This window comes from Trachypithecus francoisi, unplaced genomic scaffold (assembly GCF_009764315.1).
Source record: "Trachypithecus francoisi isolate TF-2019V2 unplaced genomic scaffold, Tfra_2.0 Lachesis_group1, whole genome shotgun sequence".
NCBI lineage: Eukaryota > Metazoa > Chordata > Mammalia > Primates > Cercopithecidae > Trachypithecus > Trachypithecus francoisi.
Window position 1 is genome coordinate 168373134 of NW_022681454.1, and position 27027 is coordinate 168400160.

A 27027-nucleotide genomic window follows, 5' to 3' on the forward strand; every position below is an offset into this window, starting at 1 on the left:
GCCTAGTAGCCTCTTGCCTTATTTCTGTTTCCCTCTTTTCAGAGATAATTATTTCAATTCATTTAATCAATTCTTTGGACATTTACCTCAATTTCTCTACATAATATGTTTGTTCTTTTAGTCACATCTTCTGATGCCCACAAAGAAGATAAAGATTTAGCCTTTTTACATACATCATCCCTACCTCTACTAATACAAGCCTTTTTTTCTGTACTCCCATTATCCAATTTTCTATATGAAAAAAGGCTTGGTCTTTTTTGTTAGCTCAATCATCACTTTTTACATTAATATGACAAGGTAGATATTTACCCAAGCCAAACAATAGAGTATATTATGCTTACTTTTTCCTTTCCTGCAGAAAATTTTCCTGAGATTGGCAATTGTTTCATGTATAATATTTCACATAGCTTTCTTCACATGAATTGTTAACTTATTGACAAGTGCTGAAATGTCTAAATTTTCATTCAGTATGTACAGATCCATCAGTTGCTCTATGAACTTTACCTTCCTCTGGATTTACAGAGGGATGTAATGAGAATGTTTTGCTCTGGTTCAAAGCAATCGTTCTATGACCTCCCAATCATGCTAGGAATTACTTCCATAGCTTTCTGTTGTGGGATCCTCTTTCATGGTCCCACACTTCTTTCTTGGTTCATTTCTTCATTTTAGTGGAACATATGCTTCAGCAATATTTTGACAAATGCTGCATAAGGTTATGAAGCTTTTGAGAGAGTCCCTGTCCATAAATGTCTGTTTTTGTTGTTGTTTTGCATTCACACTTAATGTACAGTTAGTAGAAACTTTTAGGCTGGAAATGTTTTTTCTTATGAATTTTGAAGATAATTTTTCATTATCTTCTACTTTTCAGCATTGCCATTGAAAAGTCCAAAGCCATTTTGTAGATGACTTGTTTTTCTTTCTGAAAATAACTAGGATGTTTCATTTGTTCCAATATTTTTTTAAAAACTATTTCATTAGTTAAAATGGTCTAAAATATCATTTGAGGTTGCAATTTACATTTATTTGATTACTGGTTCATGATTTTCATCTTAATTTGCTTTTCAACCTATTCTCTAGTTGGCTATTTATCTTGCTGCATTAATAAAATTATTTAAAAATAAAGTCTAGGTTTCAAAGTCCTTTAAATTCTGTGCTGCACATTGAAATCACCTGGGGATCTTTACAAAATATACATAGCTGATTCTCACCTACTTTGGTTGGTATGGCATGCAACCAAGGCATCAGTATTTTTTAAAGCTTCCTAGGTCATTAACATGTGCAAGAATGTTTGGAAATGACTGTCCTAAGGAATTACCGACTCGAAAATATCTGGGGCCACTATACTACAGGGCTAACAGATTTTCTTAGGAATAGAAATATACAGAAATAGAAGTCAGGGCTTGGGAGCATTGAAAACTCAAAGCTACTAATTTCAGTAGAAGAGTTGCCTATTATAAATGTGGTGAACACTGTTAATAAAACAGAGTAGATGCTATGTACTTAGAAAGGGCCTAAAGTTTACTAAACATGGGAATGTCTAGAACATATAATTCAAACCAATATGGAAGTTAAATTGTTTTAAATACGAAGGATGGACATGTAATAATAAGAACCTAAGAAAAGGCCTGAATCCTAGAGGCGCTGTATTTAGTTACTAATGAGCATTTTAAAATATTTTCATTGCTTATTTCTAAGAGTTTACAAATTTCTAAAATTTGTAAGATGAGAGCAGTGTCTTATATGTCACTATATGAGAGAGGAATATACATAGTTTACTCCATGATTAAAACAAAATTCCATCATAAAAAAAAGTATGAGGTTACAACTGTCAGAAGTTAATTTTTTCTTAATGTGAGTCTAATAGGAACTCTGAAAAGTATCTGTAGGCCAACTGGCATCCTTGAAAAGCTAAAACCAATCTTTCATATTTTCTAGGTTATTCTCTTGTTCCCCTAGATAATACTACAATCCTACTAATTATTTTTTATTGGAATAGCAATATGAATGTGAGGAACATTATTTGGCTTGAGATAAATTCTGTCATGCTCTCTGGTAAAAGGAAAACATAAGAACATCAGAATTGGGTTAAATCACCTGTAAATAAAATGCTGATGGGTTACCCGCTTTGGGTGCCGTTGGGGAAACATGACCCGGGGGAAGCTACTACTAGAACATGCTAGCTCCATTGGATTGGGATCCTTGTGGTTGAAACAGAAATAAATAAAAGAGTGGGGAGATAATTTTTCTTATTTTAGTTTAGAAAGGGAAAGAGTATTTCTTGGATTTTAATTTGCCACACGCATTGAATAAAGGATGAGGTATTCTCTATAATATATTTTGTCTCGTTTTATAAATTTAATTAGTTTCTATATGTTTATGGACAATAGTGGTGAAAGAGCAAATGGAGGCAAAAATTCAGCATAGGCTTCAAGGTTCTGAAGTTAGTGAAATGCGTTCTGATACATTTCAGTGTCCCCTGGGAGCAAGTGTTGTGTGGCACATCCTAATGACTCCAGGAAGGTTCTGAAAGGAGCAGTGTTAGGTACAGTCTTTGGAGGGGGAAATCTCTGATATTTTTTTTTTTCTTTCTAAAATATGGTGCTGATATCCCTAGTTGACCAGAGGCTCAAATCGTAAGGTCGAAGGATGAAATAAAGAAAATGACATGTTTCCACAGAAGAATAACGGTCAAAGAATTGACTAATTTAGGCTTTCACTAATAGTTGGGATCGTAATGCCTCATTGTATTTGAAATAGGCTCCAGCCTCAGCCTCCATAACAGTCCTCCAATAAGAAGCAGAAAGCTCTTCCTAAAGCTGAAAAGTCATCTGGTTTCAAAACCTAAATTTCATGTGCAAATAAAGTAGCTCACAATTGTCTCAGGCCTAAACTTTATTCTCCATATGGTTATAACATGTTCCTTGCGTGGATATTAGAACATAAAAAAGTGTGATTTCATTCTCCTTTGACTATTTACTTGTGTATATATTTTCTTCTTCAGCAGAAAGAAGGGTGAGTGAATTTGGACATCAAATCCTAACTCCAAATTTCGTAACTATAGTAGACACTTACATGAAAGGCAGACAGATAGACACACATGAATAAATAAGAATAACTTAAAATTTTAAAATATTCAAATAAAAATCAGTTTGGAAATAAAAATGATTTCAGATCATGGAGTCTCTTCAATGTAATAACAAGGTATTTGGGATTTACTTTAAGAAAGCTTTGGAGCCATAACAGATTCTTGACTTTGGAAGTGTAGGAACTAACATGACTCGTGAATGTTTGCATGAATGGGCAAAAGCATACAGACAGAAAAAACAGAAATTTATGATAATAGTCTGGGGTGGGGACAGAAGCGACTTGACCCCCAGGACAATGACAGTCCTTGGAGATAGATTACAAAGAATGAAAAGGATACAGCATCATAATGTTTTAAAGGTACCACGTTCTACCCCTTGGGTTTCTGGTCCATGTGAGATTACTGCAGCAATCTTGGAGTAGTCTTTCTATCCTAGCTTTGACATAGACATTCAAAAATTGTGTAGAGAACGAAGCTCAGAGAAGATTATGAATCTTCTATTGCCATTACAGAGAGCACCTGTTTAGCATTCTTGGCCAATCTGCTACTTCTCTGTGCCAATGTAAAAGCTGTTATATCTATCCAATACACTCCTATGTTAAGCAACAGAGCAAATAACTGCCATAGCATCCATATGGCAAATTGTGTTTTTAAATTGTTCACGACTTTAGGCATAGTCCTTAAAAACAAATGACAGTAGTTGCAGATGTTTTCAGCAGTAAGTTTTCATTTAGATGTTATTTTAAAGAAATAGAAGATGGCCCTTTAGTTTAAGACATGAAGTGATGGCAGAATAGCAAAGTACAATGCAAAATCTTGGCAATGATATTATTGTTATTCATATTGGGGAAAAATCGTTCACTAGGCAGATCTAGAGCAAGTAAGAAAACAAGCAAACAACTCAGTTGTTCATAAAAATGATGAAAGAAGTTTTCATGTAATGTTGTATTAAAGTTTTATCCTTTTTATAGATACAGAATGCAATTAAAAGATTAAATTTCAAAATAATTCTAACTAGAAACTTGTTTTATTTTAGATAAATGCACACACATGTCACAAGGAGAGATGTTATTTTATTTTTTATTTACAAAGAATATTTGACGACTTAAAATCTGAATTTTAAATTATTTGTTAGGTTCTTTAGAAAGGTATAAATCATGGCATAGAAGCAGAATCCTGTTTGTTCTTCCCCTTTCTCTTTCCCTTCCCTTCTCTTTCCTTCCCCCAAATGCTGCACTGAAGTCATTTGTTTGGGCAGTGCAAAATAGGCTTAAGTGCTGGGATGGCTGAGGGGGTTGTAATAACCTCAGGCAGGAGAGAAGGACATTGTGGAGAAGTTCCACATGCAGGAAATGTTGGAGGCCCAGTGAGAGAGGAGGATGTGCCCATGATAGAGAAGCCTGGTGTTGGGTATTAGAACCATAGATGGGCAAGGTGTATGTCTCCATGGGACCATCCTGGCTTGCGGAGATGGAGTCTGAACAGGTATCTACACAAGGAGATGAACCTGAGGAAGGCTTCGGAGTCCCACCAGGCCGAGGAAGGCACTTGTGTAAAAGAAGAAGTAGCAGCAAACAAGGGAGATTCATTACATATTGATTAAATAAGTAATTATATTGAGGATAATGGGAGCCTGGTTTCTTGCTGTTGGAAGAGGAAGTTAAAGTATGGGAACTTAGAAACTAGACTAAACATATGGTATTGAGATAATCAGTGTGAACTCATGGTTTTCAAAAGATACAGAAGTATAGATGAAAATTGGTGTATAAATGTGTGTGTTTGTGTGTGTGCATGCATATGTGTGTGTTTATTTATGCTTAAATGTGGGTATATACAGACATATCCTGGCAGGCACCAACTTAATCAGGTAATCAAAGTAAACATAACCAGTAATGGCAAAATCTGACATGGTCCACCATCAAATAGAAGGCAGTCAAAACATATCATCATTCCCGTAATATCCCTGCTAAATGTACTACCTAATTTGAATCATGAGGAAGCATTAGACAAATGCAAAGTGAAGTATATTCTTCTAAATAACTGAATAAGAATATTTTTTAAATGTCAACATCATGACAGTCACAGAAAGAATAAAGTGCTGGTTCAGACTGAAAAAGACTATGAGAAATGACCAATAAAATATGAAGGGGCTCTAAACTGAATCCTTTTATCATAAATTATCAGATAATGGATGACATTTGAATAAAGATCAGCAAATTAGATGGCAGCCATATATTCAACTGTTTTTCTTGTTATATTGGTTAGATTGTGATTATCGAGGAGAATGTTTTTACTTGTAGTAAATACTCAAGTACTGGGACATCAGGTCAACAACTTACATTGAAGTGGTTCAGAAAAAACCTTTGTACTTGTAACACTTCCGTTAGCTTCAGATTATTGCAAAATACAAAAAAGAGAAATAATTACTACAGAAAGAATTCACTGGGAGGCCGAGACGGGCGGATCACGAGGTCAGGAGATTGAGACCATCCTGGCTAACATGGTGAAACCCCGTCTCTTCTAAAAAATACAAAAACTAGCCGGGCGAGGTGGCGGGCGCCTGTAGTCCCAGCTACTCTGGAGGCTGAGGCAGGAGAATGGCATAAACCTGGGAAGCGGAGCTTGCAGTGAGCTGAGATCAGGCCACTGCACTCCAGCCTGGGTGACAGAGCGAGACTCTGCCTCAAAAAAACAAAAAACAAAAAACAAAAAAAAGCAAATACCAACAAAAAATACAGGGTTCAGATTCCAACTCCATCAACATTTCAAATGAACATGTATAGTTTTAGAAGAGCTTATTATTCAAGAGATATTTCTTGTTAAAATGACTTTTTAAGTAAAAATTCAAACAGAAATGTACCTTTTTCAAAAATAATTGTAAATATTATTCAAGAACAATAGTATCTTGGTGGATAGGAATGGTAAAAATGGATAAAGGAGAACTTTGCAATGCTAACATTTACCCTAATAAAAGTACATGTAGAAAATGAGTTTGAGTACACATGCCACCCTTGGCATAGATGATGTTATAGAATAGAGTACTAGAAAGAGTAAATTCGTGATGAAGAGAGAAAAGGATTAGTGAAATATTTAAGGGTAAAAGACAGAAACCACAAATACATTGTGAAGGCAAACAAAAGTTATATCTACATAAAAAGAGAGTGGCCACTGGAAATAACATAAGAAAACTTAACAAAAATGCAGTAACTACTTGGGAGGAAAACAGAATTGGGTGATTACTGAGACAATACTTTCTGAAGTTGCACTTAAGAGTCATAAGAGACCAACGGAGGGACACCAAGATTAGGATCAAAAGAAAGAAGTAAAATCCAGCAGTGATTGGTAAAATATTCCAGTGAAATAATGTTTTGTTGTCTTATAAATGTACTTTTACTTGCAATTCAATTGTTTTATGTTAAACATGCTTCTAGTTTCAGATGACATCTAGAAACTTCTGTTTCAAGACAGAGAATTGAACATCATTTTCTTTCTGAAGACATAAAAATGATATTACATAATCAAATTTTGATGAGAATAAGTGTATCATAGCAAAAAGAATAGGAGAAAAATTATAATTAGTTTAATGACATAAAATACAGAGGCAGATAAAAATGGTTGACAAATGAAATGGAGGCAAACCCAAAATAAAAGCAAGCAGGGACTGCATGGAGAGGAGAAGGAGGTGGGGAGTGAGAAGAGGACCCCAGGGAGAGGGCCTGGCATCTGTCTTGAAAGCTTCCTGCTTCCCCTCTGTATTTCTGTGGAGCAACGGTGTCCTGGTATTTAGCCCTATGGAATTTTTGAGGAAATGGAAATAACTTCATCGATGATTAGGGCAAACATAGTACCTGACAGTACATCAAACCTAAAGTCTGCTCTATTTCACCATCTGTAGCACCCAAGAATAAAGCCTAGTCAAATCTCAACACTCACCTAAGAAAGCTCCGGCCAGAGCAATGCAGCCTGTGTCAGAGTTCCCTTTCGAGGTAGAGAAATAGCAGAAAAATGGCCCTCCTATCCCACCCAAACTAATCACCCCTCAATTCTTCCTGAGTCACAGACATTCTATCACACATAAGAAAACTAGTGGTTTAAAGAGAATGAACAATATAAAGAATTTATCCTGCAGGATGACACAACAAATCATTGGGCAGAGAAGAAAAACAAAAAGGGCAGAATGCAATAAATGAGGCATTAAATTATCAGTCTAGTTAGTGCAAAGGAATCTCGTAATGCCTGCATTGTGAAAGGCTTAGAAAGCAATCAAATAGATTGGAACAGACAATCAACAGAAATACATTTTGTTTTTGGAGTGTTTGCCTCAGAGAAGTGGAATTGTGCATCGTGAGTGTTGAGGGTGAACCACTGCTTTTCATCACTGACACTTGTAGACATTTTTTCAGCAACTTCAGGTACACGGTTGTTACTATTGTCATAATAAAACTGACAAACAAATAAACATACAAATTAACACCTGCGTAGCAACTTGTAACACAACGTCCAAAACTTCACATTCAGGGAAAATGGTTTAGGATAAAGAGGATTGTGAAGAGACCAAAACACAATTACAGAGTTAAAATCTCCCTAAACATTCAAGAATTGGATAAATGGTACCCTGTAATATCAAATCTGTGATTCTGAGGACAAATCTGAACAATTCTCTTTAAATGTAGAGGGAAAGCAGAAAGGAGAGAAGGGGATGAGTGAAATGTGCTGGACACAAATGACAGGGGAAGATAGCAGATTTTTGTTAAAAAATAAAGAAGTATTGTTTTACAGAAATAACACAAAACAGTGCCAGCATAAGCAGAAATCCTCCTACTGAAAAATGTCCAGAGATAGGCAGAAAAAAAATAGCCTATATATAAAGGAGCAGAAATCAAAATGAGATTTGACTTCTTTATGATATTAAATGTCAGCAGGCAATGAATCAACATCTGCAAACTTCTGAGCTAGAATTCTGCAGCTCGATAATTGTATAAAGTTTCTTTAATGTCAAATGCATACAAAAGAGATTATCCTGGAATATTATTCAGTGATAAAAAGAAATGAGATATCAAGCCAGAAAAGACACAGAGGAACCTGAAAAGCATCTTGCTACCTGAACAAAGCCAATTGGAAAAGTCTACATACTGTATGATTCTAATTATATGACTTCCTGGAAAAGGCAAAACTCTAGAGACAGTGAAAAGATCATTGATTGCCAGAGACTAGGGGTAGATGAGGGGAAGTGGGAGAGAGAGATATTCATAGCGCAAGCACAGGAGGTTTTAGGGCAGTGAAATTATTCTGTATGATACAGTAATGATAAACACATGTTTTTATGAATTTTTCAAAACCCACAAAAAATGTACAGAACAAAGAATGAATTTGAATGTAAATTATGGACTTCAGTTAATAATAATGTACTAATCTTAGTTCATCAATAATAATAAATATACCACATGAATATGAAGATGCCAATAACAGGGTACACTGTTGGGGAGCAGAGGGCAAATATGCACTTGCCAATCAATTATTCTGTAAACCTAAAACTGCTCTTTAAAACAAGTCTATTAATTTAAAAAAAATTAGAAAAGCCAGAACTCAGAAAATATATAAGCATTAATCCTGTCTTGAAAATGAAAATCTATTTTAATTTATTTGATTTTATTTTGTTTTTCAGTGAATGGAGACAAGGCTAGAATATCCTACTCTTTAGTTTTCAAGTTTTAATTTATATGTGTGTGTGTGTATATATATATACATATACACATATATGTATATATATATAAAGAAGCTACCATTTTCAAGGATTATTAAGTCTTTCCTTAATTCTTAATCTGTCCCTCCAACTCTGTAACACCATTAGGCAGTGCCGTCCAGTGAGCACCACGGCCTGTAGTCTGTGCCAGTTCTGTTTCTGTTCTTTTCCCTAACCAAAAAGGCTTCTAAAGAGGAAAGATTTCAAAATTGTGAGAAAAAAATGGTGCAATCTACCTATTATTTTCATTTTCAAAATAAAAATAACTATTTCTTTTCCTTTTTTTTTTTTTTGCCTTTATAATGTGTCATATATTTTTCTCAGTCACATCACGGGATAAAACAATAATAAGCTAACCCGATTTGACATGAGGTTGGTTAAAAAAAAAAAAAAAAAAAAAAAAAAAACACAAAGAACCCCTGATAACATCAAAACTCAGATGCAAATTCACTGTTCTTACCAATGACCTTTGCCAAAGTGAACACAAAAATAACCATTTCTGTATATAACATTTCTCCTCCTTAAGACCAAATTTTTGAAATAATGACTTGGACAAAATTCTAATTTCTATTGCATGATCAACTAGTTGAGTGATATTTGCAGCTTTACTTTCTAGTTCTTTTTAGCAGCTCTCAGAACACTTCTAAACCCATGTATCATTATTAAATGCCTTTTAAATAATAGTTTTTAAAATCATTATATTTAATAGGACTAAGATATAATAGAAATTTGAAGTAGTTTTTATACTTATGTCAAATTATCCTAAAGGCACAGGATCATTATTGGATAAATCTGATTCTCAAAAATGTTTCAGATAAATTAATACTACTCTGGAGGGGAAGAGAACAGATTAATCAGTGAAAAGGAAAGATAATGTTAATGAGTTAAGCACCTAATTATTTTAGCTTATTTCAGTATTGATTTAAATAATGTTCGATGGAAGAGGCTGTCTTATCCATGGTCAATACCAATTTAAAGTGCTTTAAGAGAATTATGTATTTATACTTTTCTGTGGTACGTTTTAATACCATTAAACTACATAGTCTTCAAGAGGTGAGATTTTTTTAAAGTGTACTTTTTAAAGAGAAGTGACCGAACAATAGAAACAAACACCATAATTTTGGTGTTTATAATTTCGGTTATATAATACTGGAACATTTCTCATTTTTAAATCGTTGAAAGGTAAAAATGCCATACTATTGTTATATACTTTGCTTTTGCTAATGAGATTAAACATTTCCATTTCTTTTCTGTTAATTGTCTGATAATGTCCATAGTGAAATTTTATGTTTGCCTTTTACAAAACTTATGAATTCTAGAGAGGGTAAACATATAGGTATTTTCCAATGCTTTCATATTTTATAAGCACTTTTCTATCAAGTGATCACTTATCTAGGTATGTTATGTTTCTCTGTGTTTAAGAAGAAGTGAGGATCAAATAATTTTGGTTATTGTAATATATTTTTACATATATTACAATTCCCATCCTTCTTGTTTTTTTGGAGATAGAGTCTTGCTCTGTCACCCATGCTGGAGTGCAGTGGCACAACCATAGCTCACTGTAACCTCCAACAACTGGGCTCAAGCAATCCTCCTGCCTCAGCCTCCCAAGAAGCCGGGACTAAAGGTGTGTGCCACTATGTCTGACTAGTTTTTGTTTGTTTGTTTGTTTTTGTTTTTGTTTTTTTGGCGAGATGGGTGTCTCAGAACTGGTCTCAAACTCCTAGCCTCAATCAATCCTCCCGCCTCAGCCTCCCAAAACACTGGGATTAGAGGCATGAGCCCCCATTCCTCTTTTAAAACTCTTTTAGATAATCATGCTTATTTAAAAACTTTAATACTACTAATATTCATGTCTCTAAACTCGCTTACTATTAATTCATTGTCTTTGACAATAGAATGGGAAAGCATACATAACACCAATTTTAAATTAGTTCATTTGATGAGCTAACTAGGTTTCTTCCAAAAACATTGATGTGGGGAAAGGTACAAAATCAGCATGGCAAGGGATTGTATTTTTAGTCATGTGAGCTACCACAGAGAAAAAAAATGATTGAAATATTATCAGGAGAACAGGTTCTTCATTTTCTACTTGTGTGTTTGATGAGTTTATTTTTGCCTGAGGTGAGGTGGACCCTGGTACATGATGACACAAAGGCTGATCCTTCTCACCTCCTTTTGTGTAAATATCTTCTGTTAGGTGTTGGATTCAGTTTGTTAGCACCTACATATTCTCCTGTTAGCCATAAGGAAGAAATGGCATGTAAAGACTATTTTATTTATATTCCAATATTGGGCAATGAAATGATGGTCAAAAGATTATGATGTTATTTTATCCAATGAAATGAAACAGAATTGAATATGCTTAATTAGGAAGTGGAGTTATAAGTATGTTTGCTAAAGTCAATAATGTTTGACCCTTGCAAAAGATGAAAAAGCAAAAAGTGTTAACCAAAAACTAACCTATTAAACTATTATTTTTGTATAATTGATAATATTATTTTTGATTATTCAATGCAGCCTGCATTTTTTCCCTAATGTTTAGAGCACAATATATTTTGAAAAACAATGAGAGAAAATTTCTGTTTTTCTTTTTCTTTGTCTTCATTTAGTGACACTGGGGTGTAAGCATGAATTTTAGTCTCCCCCAAAACCTAATCACCTCTGATCTGGCTTGGTGATCAGCTTATTTTTAGGAATACATTTTTATTTAGAAAAGAATCAGTATTTGCTTTAAGCAACACCAAATCCTTGGGGTCCTTTCCTGAGCTTATATATAAATAGTAATAATCACATTTTAAAATAGTTTAATGTTTCTATTGTCTTTTAAACTGTTAAAATAATACACCAATACTAAACTTTCCAAGAGAATAGCAAAAGCTCTGAGGCCACTCTTGTGTGGTTAGTAACTTATCTGCAGTTTTATTAAAATATCTGCTGAGACTGTTTACATGATTTTTAAATATTCACAGACGTTTAAAAATAGAATACATTTTCTTCTTTAGTTTTCAGTGAAAAGAAAGCAATACTTACGAATCACTGAATATGGACTCACCATAGTGAATCCGCTAATTCCCGATTATGCTTCTTGTGGTTTATTTAAATGACAACTTCATATTTTTCAAGATCAATTACTAATTAGTTCTCAGCGGATTCACAGGAATACTGCTTTCCCTCCATTTGGAAAAGATCATTAAAATACTGAAATTTCTCATTTTTATTTGTATATTGTACCCCGGAAGCTGCACTCCTTTTGTTTCTCATTTTCATTTGTATATTGTACCCCTATAAGCTGTACTATTTTTGCACAGCTTGTACTCCGTGTTTTCCTCCTGAAGTTAAAAATATTTATGGCTGAAAAGCTTAAAAACAAATCAAGAAGTGTGATCCACAATTTAAATATTAAATTCATTCTCAAATTGAATCCATTCATAATTTTCTACTCAGACATTATCAGTGAGTTTTACTTCTTTTGCTACTGCTACCCAAACTTGATATTTTTTACTCCATTCTAGTTAATTATTTCACCCACTGCTAAGCAATTCTCTTTTTCTTCCATAAGGACAAATTCAAAGAAAAAGGGTCATTATAGACAACACTTTTTTAAACTTTAGCAATGAAATAGCTTAACTGAATCCCATGAAAAAAGTGTATGTTCTTTAACTTTGTTTATTTTCTTTACTGGGTAAAGTAATATTCAAAGACATGTTAAATAAGTTGGGATCTGGAAGCAGCTTTCTAATATTTTACCATTAAAGTGAAATTACAGGATATATTGTGGTTCTGGATAAGTTACATATCCTTATATGTTAGTTACAACTATATTAAACAGAAGAATACAAAGTGGTAGTCTTCAATAATTGACAATCACATTCTTTCCTAGAAATTCCGGTAAAGCATTTGGTAGGTGGAATAATGTCATATATTTCAAAGGCTGTCAGTTAGCAATCCAGCCTATTTCCCAATAGGTGAATTCAACAACGGTTAGATTCCTTACAATATAGAGAGTACTACAGTGGCAGTTTTAAAAAATGGGAAAGTGCATCACTAGCAATTAAAGTAGATTTCATTACAGTTAGTTAGAAAACGGATAGAATAATTAAGTAAAAGATACGTACATACATGTATATTCCTAAAATCATTGGTTGAGACAAGAAGTATTGTAACAGTTAGTGAAGAAAAAAAAAAAACATAGCTAGGTCAAAGAAGGCAAATTATGATAATTGAGAACATGGGAATGGATTTCTTTTTCAAGACACATCTGTGACTAATGCAGTATTTGGAAGATTGTTGAAAATAAGCATTAGAATTTCTTGTGGAATCAATTTAAAATTGTACCTTGTTGAAGCATATTTAAAACACACATATAAAATAGCAAACAGAACAATTACCTTTAAAATTGGGTCTGATTCTTGCATCATATCCTGATGTCCTCCCCATTAGTTTATCCAGGAAATCAGAAGGTGACATTGGAGCACTTCGAGATCTTGCACTATCTGTTTCCTTTGTGGCAACCAAACTACAAATAAGAACAAAAATATAGACTTTACAAAAAGGAGCATTTCTAATCATTGTTGCCTACAAATACAAAATAGCAATGCTAAGCTAAATATGTTTGGCAACAAAACATAAGACTTTAGATATCATACAGTGAAGATTATAATAAGATAGACATTTATAGATTTATAGTCAATACTTGTAAGGTTTCATATCTATTCAGTCCATTTGTCAGAGGTGGCATTCTTTTGTATTAAACCTGAAAATAAAGGCTACTTCCAAAATATTAAGCTTTCAAATCTGTATTTACAAAAGTCTGATATCTGACAGCAATTTTTAACCAAATGTATCCTTATTGCTTTAGGTGTAAGAAAATATGAAAATTCAACTGTGAACTACAATCTTATTGCTTTTATTGAGGGAAAACATCACCTTTCAGGTTTTGTGAATTTTTCTTAGCAGTAAAAAACTTCTTCGAATAAGTTAAACAATTATATTTTTTTCTTCAATTAGAGTGTTTCCTGAATTGGTAACACACCAAGTTAAATTCACTCTACTTTCACCTACATGTCATTAATCTACAATACCTTCTGTTCAGATCTAAAATTGTGTGTCATGACTGAGAAATTACCATAAATGTACCATGTGTACCTGGATATTATATTAGAACCTGTGTCCAGGAAAGCTAGTGTGTTCCTATATTCTTTTCATCCAAATTTTTTCCTTTGTGTCCAACTACTTGTCCCAGAAACCCAGAGTGTAGGCTACTTCTCCTGTCCAGGTCTTCACTTACATAGGCTTCTCCAACAGAAGTTGGGCCTGCTTGTTAAGATCAAATGGTTCTTTTTATCCACAGAGTTTTGCTCAGGAATGTGAAACTGACTTCCTGGAACTGATGTGTTCAAGCTGTTGTCACTTCTTGAAGATCATCAATCATCACTTGCTCCCAGCTCTGTCATTCAACTCAGGACATTGCCAAATCTCAAACCATTTGGGTCACCGTATGATCATAACAAGATCAATTATTAAATTCCTTAGATTTTTCCTGCCAGAATTTTAGTGTGAAGTAAAATTGGGACTTAGAGTCATCATCATTAAGTTGTCTACCACAGGGAAAAATGCAGTGATTCATGGGCACAGTTTTAAAATCTCATCAATCTCGGTGATAATATGACATTGAGATTTCTGTAAGCACAGAATCACAAGTAACAGTATCTATTAGCTGTTGCACTGTTCTAGAGGTTCTGTCCTGTTCTGGGCACTCTGAGTCACTTTTCCCAGTGATTCTCAATCTGTCATTCTTGCTTTCTTCCAGAATGGAAGTGTTTTTCTCCCTATTCTCTTGGCTCTATATGACGTTGTGATCCTTTATCTCTGATTATTATTGCTCGACCAAACTGTCATTGTGGTCACTGGGAAGTTTATTCTAATAAAAAAATCATTATAATAATAAAGTTACTTTTTAAAAAAAATCTATCTTCTCAATGACTCTAGAGCTCTCTTCTACCATCTGATTTTAAGTAAGTTTTTCCTGTCCTATCAAGAAGCATTTGTTTATATTCCATGGTTCAAGAATAGTGTGGAAAAGCATCGTTGGAGCTTTTGTAGCTACATGCTGCTGCTTCTAAACCATTCTCTTTATTTCCCTTGCAAAATCTCTCCTTTCAATTATCAGAAAATAAACTTCTACATCCTCCTACCAACAAATATACCAATTTACCTTGATCTGAACCAGTAATACTCTGCCTCCTTCTCTTTTCAAAATACTAGATGACTGTGTATACTGAATCACAATCCTTCACATTGAGTGTGGGAAGATTATCCTAGATTATCATGGGCAGTTCTATATGCAACAACATATAAGGATATTCATCCTTATAAGAAGGAGGAGAATTATATCTGATGAGAGACAGAAAAAGGCAGGCAATGTGACCATGGAGACAGGAATTGGGGTGACATGACCACAGCGAAGGAATGCTGGCAGCCACCAGAAGTGGGAAGAGAAAAGGAATGGATTCTTCCCCAGAGTTTCTGGAGGTAGCATGGACTTACTCACACCTTGATTTTGACTCAGTCAACTGATTCCAGACTTCTGGCCTGCAGAACTGTTAGAGAATAGATTTCTGTTCTTTGTGGTAATTTGTTACAGTTGCCATAGGAAACGAACACCAAACTTCTAGTGAATTTTTCATTTCTGTCAGGCTGCTTTTCAACCCCAGAATTACTCTTTGGTTCTTTTTTTATAATCTCTATCTCTTTATAATTTCCTTTTTGGTGAGATATTATCATGCTTTCTTTTTAGCTCTTTGTACATGGTTTCCTTTAATTCTTTAAATGTGCTTAAAATAGTTGATTTGAAGTCTTTGTCTCCTAATTGCAATGTCTTTGCTTCCCTAAGCATGCTTCTATTGATTGCATTTTCTGTGTTTGGTCCATACATTTTTGTTTCTTTGCAAAACTTATTCTTTTATTGAAAACTGTACATTTTAAGTAATATAACTCTGGGAACCATATTGTCTTTTCTCCCCAGAGTTTACAGTTGTTGCTCTTTTTTAAAGGGTCTTTTCTGAGCTAATTCTGTAAAGTCTACTTTCTTTATAATATGTGACCATTCTACTTAGTTAGCTTAGAGATCAGCTAGTAATTGAACAGGGATTTTATTAATTTATAGAACCAATACATCTCTCAGTATTTGCTGGGGGCTCTGTGTCATGGAGTCATACCTTCAACACTATGTCAGGCAGTTGATTACTCTAGACTTTACTTTCACTTCTGTGAGGCCTAAAAGTCAGCCAGAGTTGAGGGCTAAGGGTCTTTTCAGGTCTTTCCTGAGCATGCGCACAACCCTGGGTGTGTTACTTTGCTAGGCCTGCCATGACATAGTATCATGAACAGGTGGCTAATGCAACAGAAATTAACTTCCCCACAATTCTAAAAGTCCAAGATCAAGTTGTCAGCAGGGTTGGTTTCCTCTGAGGGTCTCCTTGTTGGCTTGTAGATGTCCACTTTCTGTTTTTTCATATGATGTTTTCTGTATTTGTGTCTGTTCTAACTTCCTATAAGCACACCACACATATCAGATTAGGGCATATTGTTTTACCTTAATTACCTCTTGGTAAGGTGACAAACCTTATCTCCAAATAAAGTCATGTCTGGAGGTAGTGGCAGGTAAGACTTCAACATGTGAGTTTTGGGAGAAAAAAATTCAGCCCATATGTGTAGCTTTCCGGATAACCAGGAATATATGCCGATTTTCCAAACCCATATGGACATATCAATCCAATGCTTTTCCATTTAACATTTTTGTTAAGCATATTGTTTTTCCCAAATATTACTGATTGCCTTAGGCATCTGTGAAGTTAAAAAATTGACTCTACATGTTTTAAACAAACTTCTCCAGGAAAAGGGCTTTTGGCGGTGGGTGAACTCCAAGTTAGGTCACAGAAAAATAGATTTGCAAATGTTGTATTCCAGAAAACCTGCAGACAAGTCAAATAATGATCATTCTTAAAGAATAAGGCCTTAAAGGAGTTCAGACTCCATGCTGTCTCCTCTGGTGGCTGCCAGGTTGTGGATTTGTCCTGTAATTTGGGGCTATTGGTTTACTTTGTCACCACAGAGCTGAAGTGAGGGGGTGGGAAATACAGCAAATTACAATGTTATAAATCCCACTGTTTTTACTAAGAGAAACATGTTTTTCTTTAGTAAACAACTTCAGGAATCACTACAAGCCTCTGATTAACTGTCAGACTTTTGAAAAATTTGATTCTCACAATTATATTTTTGCCAGTTTTCTTGTTGCTTTCATGAAGGAGAGAATTTGTCGATGTCCTTACTCTCCTATATTTTTCTTACTCTACTATTTTTGCTGATGTCACTCTCTAATAATGCCTTCCTAGACTTATTTTTATATTTGTTTTACTGTATCTTTGCTTTAAATAACCATATTCCTCACAGCTCCATTCTGGAGCTCTTCCTCTGCTCTCTTTGTGAATGATTTCATTTACTCTCATGGTATCAACTGCATACCATGATACTATTTTGTAGGTCTTTCAAAAAAACACCCTTTTTTCATAAGTAATGTCAAATTTACATTTATTTATTTATATTTAGAGACAGGGTCTTGCTCTGTTGCCTAGGCTTGTGTGCAGCAGCATGATCATAGCTCTCTGCAATGTTGAACTTCTGGGCTTAAGCGATCCTCCTGTGTCAGCCTCCTAATGGGGTCTCACTATGTTGTCCAGGCTAGTCTCCAGCTCCTGGACTCAAGCTGTCCTCCTACCTTGGCCTGCCAAAGCACTGGAATTGCAGGCATGAGCCACTGTACCTGGCCAAAATTTGCTTTTAAAAGAAAGGATGCAAAGTCTATCTTTAGGATTTTCCTATAAATATATGTCCAAAAACTGTAGAGTAAATATTCTAAGTGATTGTTATTCTTGTGGCAGTAATAAAGAAATAATTATATCTATCTATCTATGATTTCACTTTTCGTATATATTTTCAGATACAGCAAGTATTAGCCAGCACAATGAAGAAAAAAAAAGACTAAGATTTAATTAAGATTAAATCTTAATTAATTTTAGATTTCAGATTTTCACTATCTACCAATAGCTTTGACAAAACAGTAATTTTATTTATCTAGGCAGATCAATGCTAAATTTTAATGATAATAATCTCTCTTGCATTTATACAAATCATATCTTGCAAAAGTCTATCCTTTTCTAGTTTTCATTAACCCATTTCTAAACTATTTTTACAAATGTTACAATTGAAGATCAATCTTAAAATAGAATAAGAAAATCAAAAAAACACATTTTTCTCATCTCATACTAAGCACTCATTTATCCATTGCAACCAGCTATTATAACAGTTTAATATTTGAATCAATGTGAGAAATAAGGTATTAAAAATTTTCCAATAGTGGATGTAGAGATGTCATCTCTGTATACTTTTTAAAAATATATTACTCCAAATGCAAGTAATGGTAGGGACTGGTATGTTAAGTGCCATGAGATGCTTGCATTTTCTGTAGTCTATGATAATGTTGCTTAAGAACTCCTAGAATCCTGGACATTTATAGGAAAGCAGCAGCATTAAACAATCAAAATACAGCACAATTTTATGCACACACACACACACACACACACACACCACACACCATGCTCACTATAATTGTATTGTCCCAACTTCCTGGTTGAATACTTCAAACTCTATTAGCAAGCACTCTCAGCACCCAAATATTCCTTTTGAATAACTAAATTAAAAAAGCAAGATTGTTGTTGTTTAAATATGACAAACTCATTCTTAATATTTTTAATGGTTAAAAATTGTTATTATTTTAAATCTTCTTTCATTTCTGTTGATGTATTCAAAAAACAATAATTGAGCTACTGCAATAACTGTGCTTTCCTGAAATTTCCTGAAATCTGATATTGGTTCTGTAAATATTCTATTTGAAATACACTTTCATTGCCAAAAATATTTGCTTCCAAGTATATTATGGAAAAATCATGACTAATTCACCAGGGTTGGGAATATACACAAACCATTTAACAGAGGACAAGAGTTTTATGAGTAGTAGCCCATTCATTTATTGATTTAACAGCCATTATTGACAAATTCCAAAGAGCCTGGCATCATGTCTAGATCAGTCTCAAAGAGAAAAAAAGTATAAATAAATACATAATTCTATATATTTATATTGCATCTATATAACCTCAGTGTTTAACCTTTTCAAAGGTCAATTTGTTGTTAATATCGTTTCTACTAATGTATACATTTTCCTTGTTTATGCAATTAGTAATTAAATTAAGCTGGGGGAAGGAAAAGATACTACCTCTTATCACTAACATAGACCAAGATGGAAGATACATCTTTGGTTAATACACTTAGAAAGATGTGAGGTATTTCATCTTGTAGCAGAAAATCTACTAAAATTATCTGCTTTCTCTAAAAACAGTTATATATTTTATAATCAAATGTCTCATTTTTTTTTCTATTCTTTTTTTTTTTTTTTTTTTTTTAGACGGAGAAGTCTCACTCTGTCGCCCAGGCTGGAGTGCAGTGCTGCGTTCTCAGCTCACTGCAAGCTCCGCCTCCTGGATTCATGCCATTCTCCTGCCTCAGCCTCCTGAATAGCTGGGACTATAGGCACCGGCCACCGCGCCCAGCTAAATTTTTGTATTTTTAGTAGAGACGGGGTTTCACCGTGTTAGCCAGGATGGTCTTGATCTCCTGACCTCATGATCCACCAGCCTCGGCCTCCAAAAGTGCTGGGATTACAGGCATGAGCTACTGCACCCAGCCTTTTTCTATTCTTTAATACTTAAGATTAAAAATGTATTTTACCATGAATGTGAATTAAACACAAAATTATGGTTCTTTTGACATGGCATTTAAAATTAATAAAAGCACAAATATAATTTGATAAACGTATTGAGAACTATACATGAAATATACATTGGGCTGGGATGGAGGAGGAATATGTAATAGATGATAAACTATTTTTAAAATACAATACACAAACTTTAATAAGCCTTTTTTAAATTTTTTTGAGACGGAGTCTCGCTCTGTCGCCCAGGCTGGAGTGCAGTGGCTGGATCTCAGCTCACTACAAGCTCCGCCTCCCGGGTTTACGCCATTCTCCTGCCTCAGCCTCCGGAGTAACTGGCACTACAGGCGCCCGCCACCTCGCCCGGCTAGTTTTTTTGTATTTTTTTTTAGTAGAGACTGGGTTTCACCGTGTTAACCAGGATGCTCTCGATCTCCTGACCTCGTAATCCACCCGTCTGGGCCTCCCAAAGTGCTGGGATTACAGGCTTGAGCCACCGCGCCCGGTCTAATAAGCCTTTTATAAATGGAGACAAGTTTACTACTAATAAAATTATATTGCATTTATTTATTATGTAAAAGTATCCTTTCTTATACCGTAATGTAATCAAATGCAAGGTATATATTACAAAAATGATTTTTGAGTTCTTATAAATTTGTTAGATGCAAAGCACTGCACTACGACCCGTAAAGTATATAAAACACGAATCTGAATCTTTAACATGTTCACGGTTCAGTTGATTACTCTGTGTGGTCTTCTTATGAAGTGAGCAGGAGCTGAAAAATGAGATGACACGGAAGTGAATGATCAGTTGGTTCCCTTCGTAATACGGTGTGAGCAAAATCCTCACGTTTTATAACAGAATTCAAAACCAAGCTCTACAGATTGATGCCTACAAAATGAGAAAATTCTGAAAAGATTAATATTTAAATTTTCTTTATGAGTTGCTATGGTCTCAATGCCATGCATTTTGGACTCGCCAAAATTCATATGTTAAAATTCTAAACCCCAAGGTGGTGGTAATAGGAGTGGGGACCTTTGGGAGGAGATTAGGTCATAAGGGCTCCAAATGAGATTAGTGCCTTTCTGAAAGAGGCCCCAGAGATTTGCCTTGCCCCTTCTACCATGTGAGGTTACAGTGAAAAGAGAGTGGACTGTGTACCAGGAAGCAGGCCCAAAACCAGACAATTTGCTGGTGCTCTGATCTTAGACTTCTCAGCCTCAAGAACCAGGAGAAATAAACTGTGTTGTGTATAAGCCATCCAGTTTATAGTATTTTGTTTCTGCAGCCTGAAAGGACTCAGGTACTACTGATGTTTCCTTCAATGACACAGACCCATTCAATTGCTTATGGGCAATTGATTTTACTTCTAAAGGTTCACATTTTTTACTCAAAAGAAATTATTATTGGCAAATTTACATTGAGTTATTGGCTAAAAAGCATTTTTACATAGTGTATCCCTTCCTTTTCTTTTCTTTTTTTTTTTTTTGAGACGGAGTCTCGCTCTGTCGCCCAGGCTAGAGCGCAGTGGCCGGATCTCAGCTCACTGCAAGCTCCGCCTCCCGGGTTTACGCCATTCTCCTGCCTCAACCTCCCGAGGAGCTGGGACTACAGGCGCCCGCCACCTCGCCCGGCCAGTTTTTTGTATTTTTTTTTTAAGTAGAGATGGGGTTTCACTGTGTTAGCCAGGATGGTCTCGATCTCCTGACCTCGTGATCCACCCGTCTCGGCCTCCCAAAGTGCTGGGATTACAGGCTTGAGCCACCGCGCCCGGCCTCCTTTTCTTTTCTTTCTTTACTTTCTTTCTTTCTTTCTTTTTTTTTTTTTTTTACAGAGTCTTACTCTGTCACCAGGCTGGAGTGCAGTGGTGCGATATCGGCTCACTCCAACCTCCGCCTCCTGGGTTCAAGTGATTCTCCTGTCTCAGCCCCCCGAGTAGCTGGGACTATAGGCATATGCCACCACACCCAGCTAATCTTTGTACTTTTAGTAGCGAGGGGGTTTCTCCATGTTGGCCAGTATGGCCTCAATCTCTTGATCTCATGATCCATCCTTCTTGGCCTTCAAATTGCTGGGATTACGGGCATAAGCTACGGCGCCCGGCCCCTTCCTTTTCTGAAAGGGGTGGAGGCTTTGCTTACAGAAAGACTTCTTATTAGCTAAACTCTTACTCTAATATATTTCTCCTAAAACTCTCTTCTTATTACAATAATAGCTGAGCCTTGTACCACGTGAACATTAGCAGACAGCCCTTAGAAAACCAGTCATTTAAGGGTTTTCACATGCTCCATATAACCAATTTGGCATCCTACTCAAAGTTTTAAATAGCCCACATCATTTGTACATACATATTCAAAAACTTTTTTTTAAGATTTTTAAAACTCGGGGTAGGAAGAGACAGTGAAAAGAAACCCGATATTAATTTAGAATGAATTCTGGATAAGAAACTTTACCATTAAAGCCATTTCTATTTTGTTTAAACCTCCTAGTTTCAACAGAGCTGACGTATTTATAGCAAGTTACTCAGATTGTTAGCAAATTAGTTATGATCAGTACTTTGGAAGGAAGCAGCTTTGACTTTTTTTTCTTTTTTTTGGAATAGTCTTTTATTTATGAATCTCCACAAAATCTGTGGTAATTAGCTTGCCTCCCACACTTCACTCTTCTTTTCTGTGCTGCACCAAGTATTTCATTTACTATTAACTTTTCTTGGAAACTCTGTGTGGGCTCATATACATTCCCATCAATGAAAGTTTTTAACTTAGGTATTTTATATATTTTTATTTATATAAAGACATGCTACTTGAAAGTTCAGAAACTTTAATTTCATAAATATTGACAGAAACCGATTCATTCAAGTATTGAAACAGAATATCAAAATTTAACAATAATATCCAATAATATAAGGGAGGAATAGCTGGGCGCATTGGCTCACACCTGTAATCCCAGCACTGGGAGGCTGAGGTAGGAGGATGACCTGAGTCCAGGAGTTTGAGACCAGCCTGAGCAACGTAGTGAGACTTCTTCTCTACAAAAAATCAAAAATTAGCTGAAGAGATAGCAAACGCCTTTAGTCCCAGCTACTCTGAGGCAGGAGAATTGCCTGATCCGTGGTGGTCAAAGCTGCAGTGAGCCAGGATTGTGTCACTGTGTTCCATCCTGGGCAACAGAGTGAGACTCTATCTCAAAAAAAAAAAAAAAAGAAAGAAAAAAAGAAAAAAAAGATAGGGGAGGAAAATATATTCACTCACTTTTGGAGGATGAAAATAGCCAATAAATATAGATGGTTTTATGGTGACTTTAATAAAATTGTCAATAAGTATCTCTGCTAAATACACCTTAAAATTGTGAGAGAAAATGCGAAAGTTGAAGGTGAGAAACATCATGTGGGTTTGAGACAGACCTTGAGACATGGCGCCACAACGTTCCATGTGTCTATTTTCAAAAGTTATTTGCACAGAGGGAAGAATGACTCTTGGGGAACAAATCAGTGCCTCGGCTCCTGAAGCACAGAAGTTTGGGGTAGGATGGAGAAAGAGAATGTACTATGTATTCACTACCTCCATGAGCTAGTCCTGTAGAGTTATGGGCCCTGATGAAAAAAATTTATTATTTGGGCTTTTCTAAGTTGTAAGTTACATAAGCAATTGATATTTCTAGCCACAGTTTGAAAAATAAGACGCAGAACGGAAGACACGAGCATTTTACCCATCTCCCTATACTTCAGTGTAGGGACAACTGAAGAGAAACCTGGTCATCTGGGAATATGTGATGTTTTACTGAGTATCTCAAACTAAAGCATAGTGGCTAAGAAAAAGAATCATTGCAGGGAAGACACTACTAGTGAAGCAGGCCCTAAGTTAATTTTTGGACATCAATAATTTTTTTAAAAAAGGCCAACATGGAAGAATATTTAAAAGACTTTTAAGGCTGGGCGCGGTGGCTCACACCTGTAATCCCAGCACTTTGGGAGGCCAAAAGTGATCCTCGTCGGATCACGAGGTCAGGAGACCGAGACCATCCTGGCTAACACGTTGAAACCCCTTCTCTACTAAAAACACAAAAAAATTAACCAGGCGCAGTGGCGGGTGCCGGTAGTCCCAGCTACTCCGGAGGCTGAGGGAGGAGAATGGCATGAACCCGTGAGGCGCAGCTTGTGATGAGCAGGGATCACACCACTGCACTCCAGCCTGGGTGACACAGCGAGACTCCACCTCAAAGAAAAAAAGAAAAGAAAAGAAAAAAAAAAGACTTTTAAAACACCTCTGGAGACAGAGAAATAGCTAAAACTTGATGGGCTACTAGGATCTTGAGTCTTGTCACTGTTGGCAATGTGCCAGTGAAATATGATACATGATTATCATTTTGAAGTGATCTCATTTCTACCTGCAGTTGAATAAGGACTTGGGAATTTTAATTTTTCAAAGAGAAATGATAGCTGTTTCCTGATATCTTAGGGACAGGATTAATATACATTTCATTTAATTATATAATAATGTTATTAGTCATAATTACCTATGGATTACAGATAAAGAAACAAAAGTGTATAGAAAAGTTAGTGATTTTTGTAGGCCACTCAAATATTGAGAGTGAAAGCCTACATTTTAAAACAAACCAAAGCTTCCACTTAAAGCAACTAGAAAAGGTTTTTTAAAAAGTGCCATGGCAGTGCTAAAAAACACAGTGAAAAATTACATGATTAAAACCTAGGTAAAAAGAAACTCGAAAGCAATCCCTATATTTGGAGATGCATTTCCCTTTGGGGTGGCAATAAATTCTTTAAGTAGTAACTGAGAGGCTAACAACCTGAACACCAGTTTTGAAAACTTTATGGATTTAGTAAGACAAAAATTGCATTCTAGGATTCACCAAAATGGCGAACTCATGTGAGCTAGAGATCTAAAATAATTACAACTTTTAAGAATTCAACTTTAGTGAGAATGACCCAGAAATACAGAACCTTAGAAGAAAGATAAGTATTAATTGAAATCCTCTCAATTTCCAAAGCTGGAATGCAATAATTCTCCCAGGTTGCTAGCAACTTACCTCTCTAAATAAATGCCAACATATTAAATACATCATTTCAGGAGAAAGAATATATCACTCTAAACCTCAAATTTTATCTGATTCATATGTACAATATCTGGGATGTAATATAAATATGCAGGAAAAAAAGTAAAAGAGAATTAACTTTAAGATCTTAAACTCAAGACAAATGTGAAATAGATAAACCAAAGATTCAGATGATGAATTTGTCACAGTGATTAAGTTAGATGTTTAAGTAGATCAAAAATTAAAAAACTGAGAATTTCAGCATGAATGATTCGACTTACTATTTTTGACTTTCTGATGGTATGGGCCATTTGTTTGTTGTTGTTGTTGTTAAAAAAAACTGACAATGTTTGGCTTAAAATAAAAACGATTACACCTGCTTTTTACTCTCAGTACAGTTTTCAGTACATTACAGGAGTCGAGCAACATCTGTATTTGCTCTTGAATCCACACCAGCCTCTTTTACCACTCCATTAATAAAATGCTCTTGTCAAGGTCCTAATATCCTCCACAGAGCTAAATCCAATTAATTCATATTGAGACATTTTTCTCGACATTATCCAGTCTCATGGTTTCAGACATAGTATAGAGTACACCGAACAATTTTAGTTTATACCTTGAGCTATGAATTCCCCTGCACTACAAACTATTGGGTCCAACTGCCTACTTGTCATCTCCACTTGGATATCTGACATTACATCCAAAGCAAACTCTTGTCATTTCCACACAAGTTTGCTCTTTCTGCATTCCTTTCAAACTTGGTTAATAGCAACTCTGTTCTTCCAATTCTCAAGATGAAAATCTTTGCTAATTACTGACTCCACTTTTAACTTTTACATATGATATACATCCTGTTGGCCTTACCATCTAATTTTATCCATAATCCAAGCACACCTTACCATGTTCTCTTTGGTCTGTTCCAACTTAGCACTAGTGATTGCCTTTGTCTAAAGTGCTCGTTGGTCCTCTATTCATCTCATTAACTCTTACTTATCATTATGATCCAGATTTAAGCATAATTTCCCCAGCAAGCCTTAATTATTCTCTCTGATTTTAGAAAATACTGCTAAAATGTGTCTCAAGTCTGTGTCTTTCATTGATAGCACTTGTTGCAATTATAATTGGATTGATAAATGTCTATCTGCCGCCTTTGTAGGATATACTATTTAAGCAAAAATTGTGACTGTTTCATTTGTTTAGATTGCCCTAAAAGTAATCCGAAGCATCTAGAGTAACTCCATAAATATTTTTGAAATGAATTAACTGAATATAATGAGGGAGAAGTCAAGCCTCAGAATTTGATCCTCCGAACCAACCAGTAGTCATGCTTTGAGTACGTGTTAGACACTAGAGAAAGTCTAGCCTTTCTCATCTCTCATCTTTGTGCCCAAGTTAGGAGTGATGCTAATGAATAACTTAAAAATATTGAAATTGGCCCAATTTTCCCATAAAACTGACATTTACATTTTTTTTTTGGAATAAGCATAGAAATTGCTCCTCCTGGTCTTAAAACTTGAAATTTACATTTGTCTCATCTGAGTTCCTTTCTCAGAAAACCTGCCATCAGTATCTCCCAGATAGTATCAAGGAACTGAAATGTACCAGATCACTACATCCAGATAATGAGACAACAAAATCCTCATCTATCATGATTATCCAACTGACCACATGCTGTCTGTTGATCAACACTTCTTCTTTACCCCTCCCTAATCATTGTCTTTGTGCGTAGTTACATTCCTTCCCTATTATATAGAACTCCAGTTTTAGTCAACTGGGGAGGAGTTGAGACTAATCTTCTGTCTCCTGGCTAACATCACCCAAATGAAGACTTTCTTTCCTGGCAATACTCATCTCAGTGATCAGCTTTCTGTGAGGGGGGCAATGGGACCTAAACTGAACACCTGGTGTTTGGTAATGGTATTATAGCACAAAGATTTAGAAGTAGATAAAAATCAAGTTGTAGAAATCTAAAAAAGAAACTTGAGTCATCAAAACCATAGTCTGAAAACTGTCATTTAAAGTTGAAACCAGAGAGTTGTAAATTGAAATGCTGTCGGTATCTTTTTAACCAGGCTTGATATTGCAGTAGTGTCACTTTCAAGACTTACATAAATTAGTACTTATTAGGGGGTATCTATATCCAGTGCTTGCCAGTTGCCAGTGATAAATTATATATGTTTGAGTGTGAAGAGTTAATATTGGGTTATGGTGGGGATGGGGTGGAGAAGGAGGATTCCATTCAATAGTGAAATATATGACAAAAAATAGTGTAATTATTTGAGATTTCTTAAATCTAATCTTTATACAATTTGTTGGTT

The 27027-nt window shown here is 35.3% G+C and overlaps 1 protein-coding gene across 2 annotated transcripts in view; it reads right to left on the reverse strand.

The window, feature by feature from the left end:
- Positions 1-27027, reverse strand: part of GLRA3 (glycine receptor alpha 3) — a 172949-nt gene that overhangs the window by 119105 nt on the left and 26817 nt on the right. For both annotated transcript variants that reach the window (XM_033215724.1, XM_033215725.1), the window contains exon 2: positions 13220-13347. In XM_033215724.1, coding sequence (XP_033071615.1) covers positions 13220-13347 — 128 coding nt within the window. The remainder of the gene's footprint in view (positions 1-13219; positions 13348-27027) is intronic.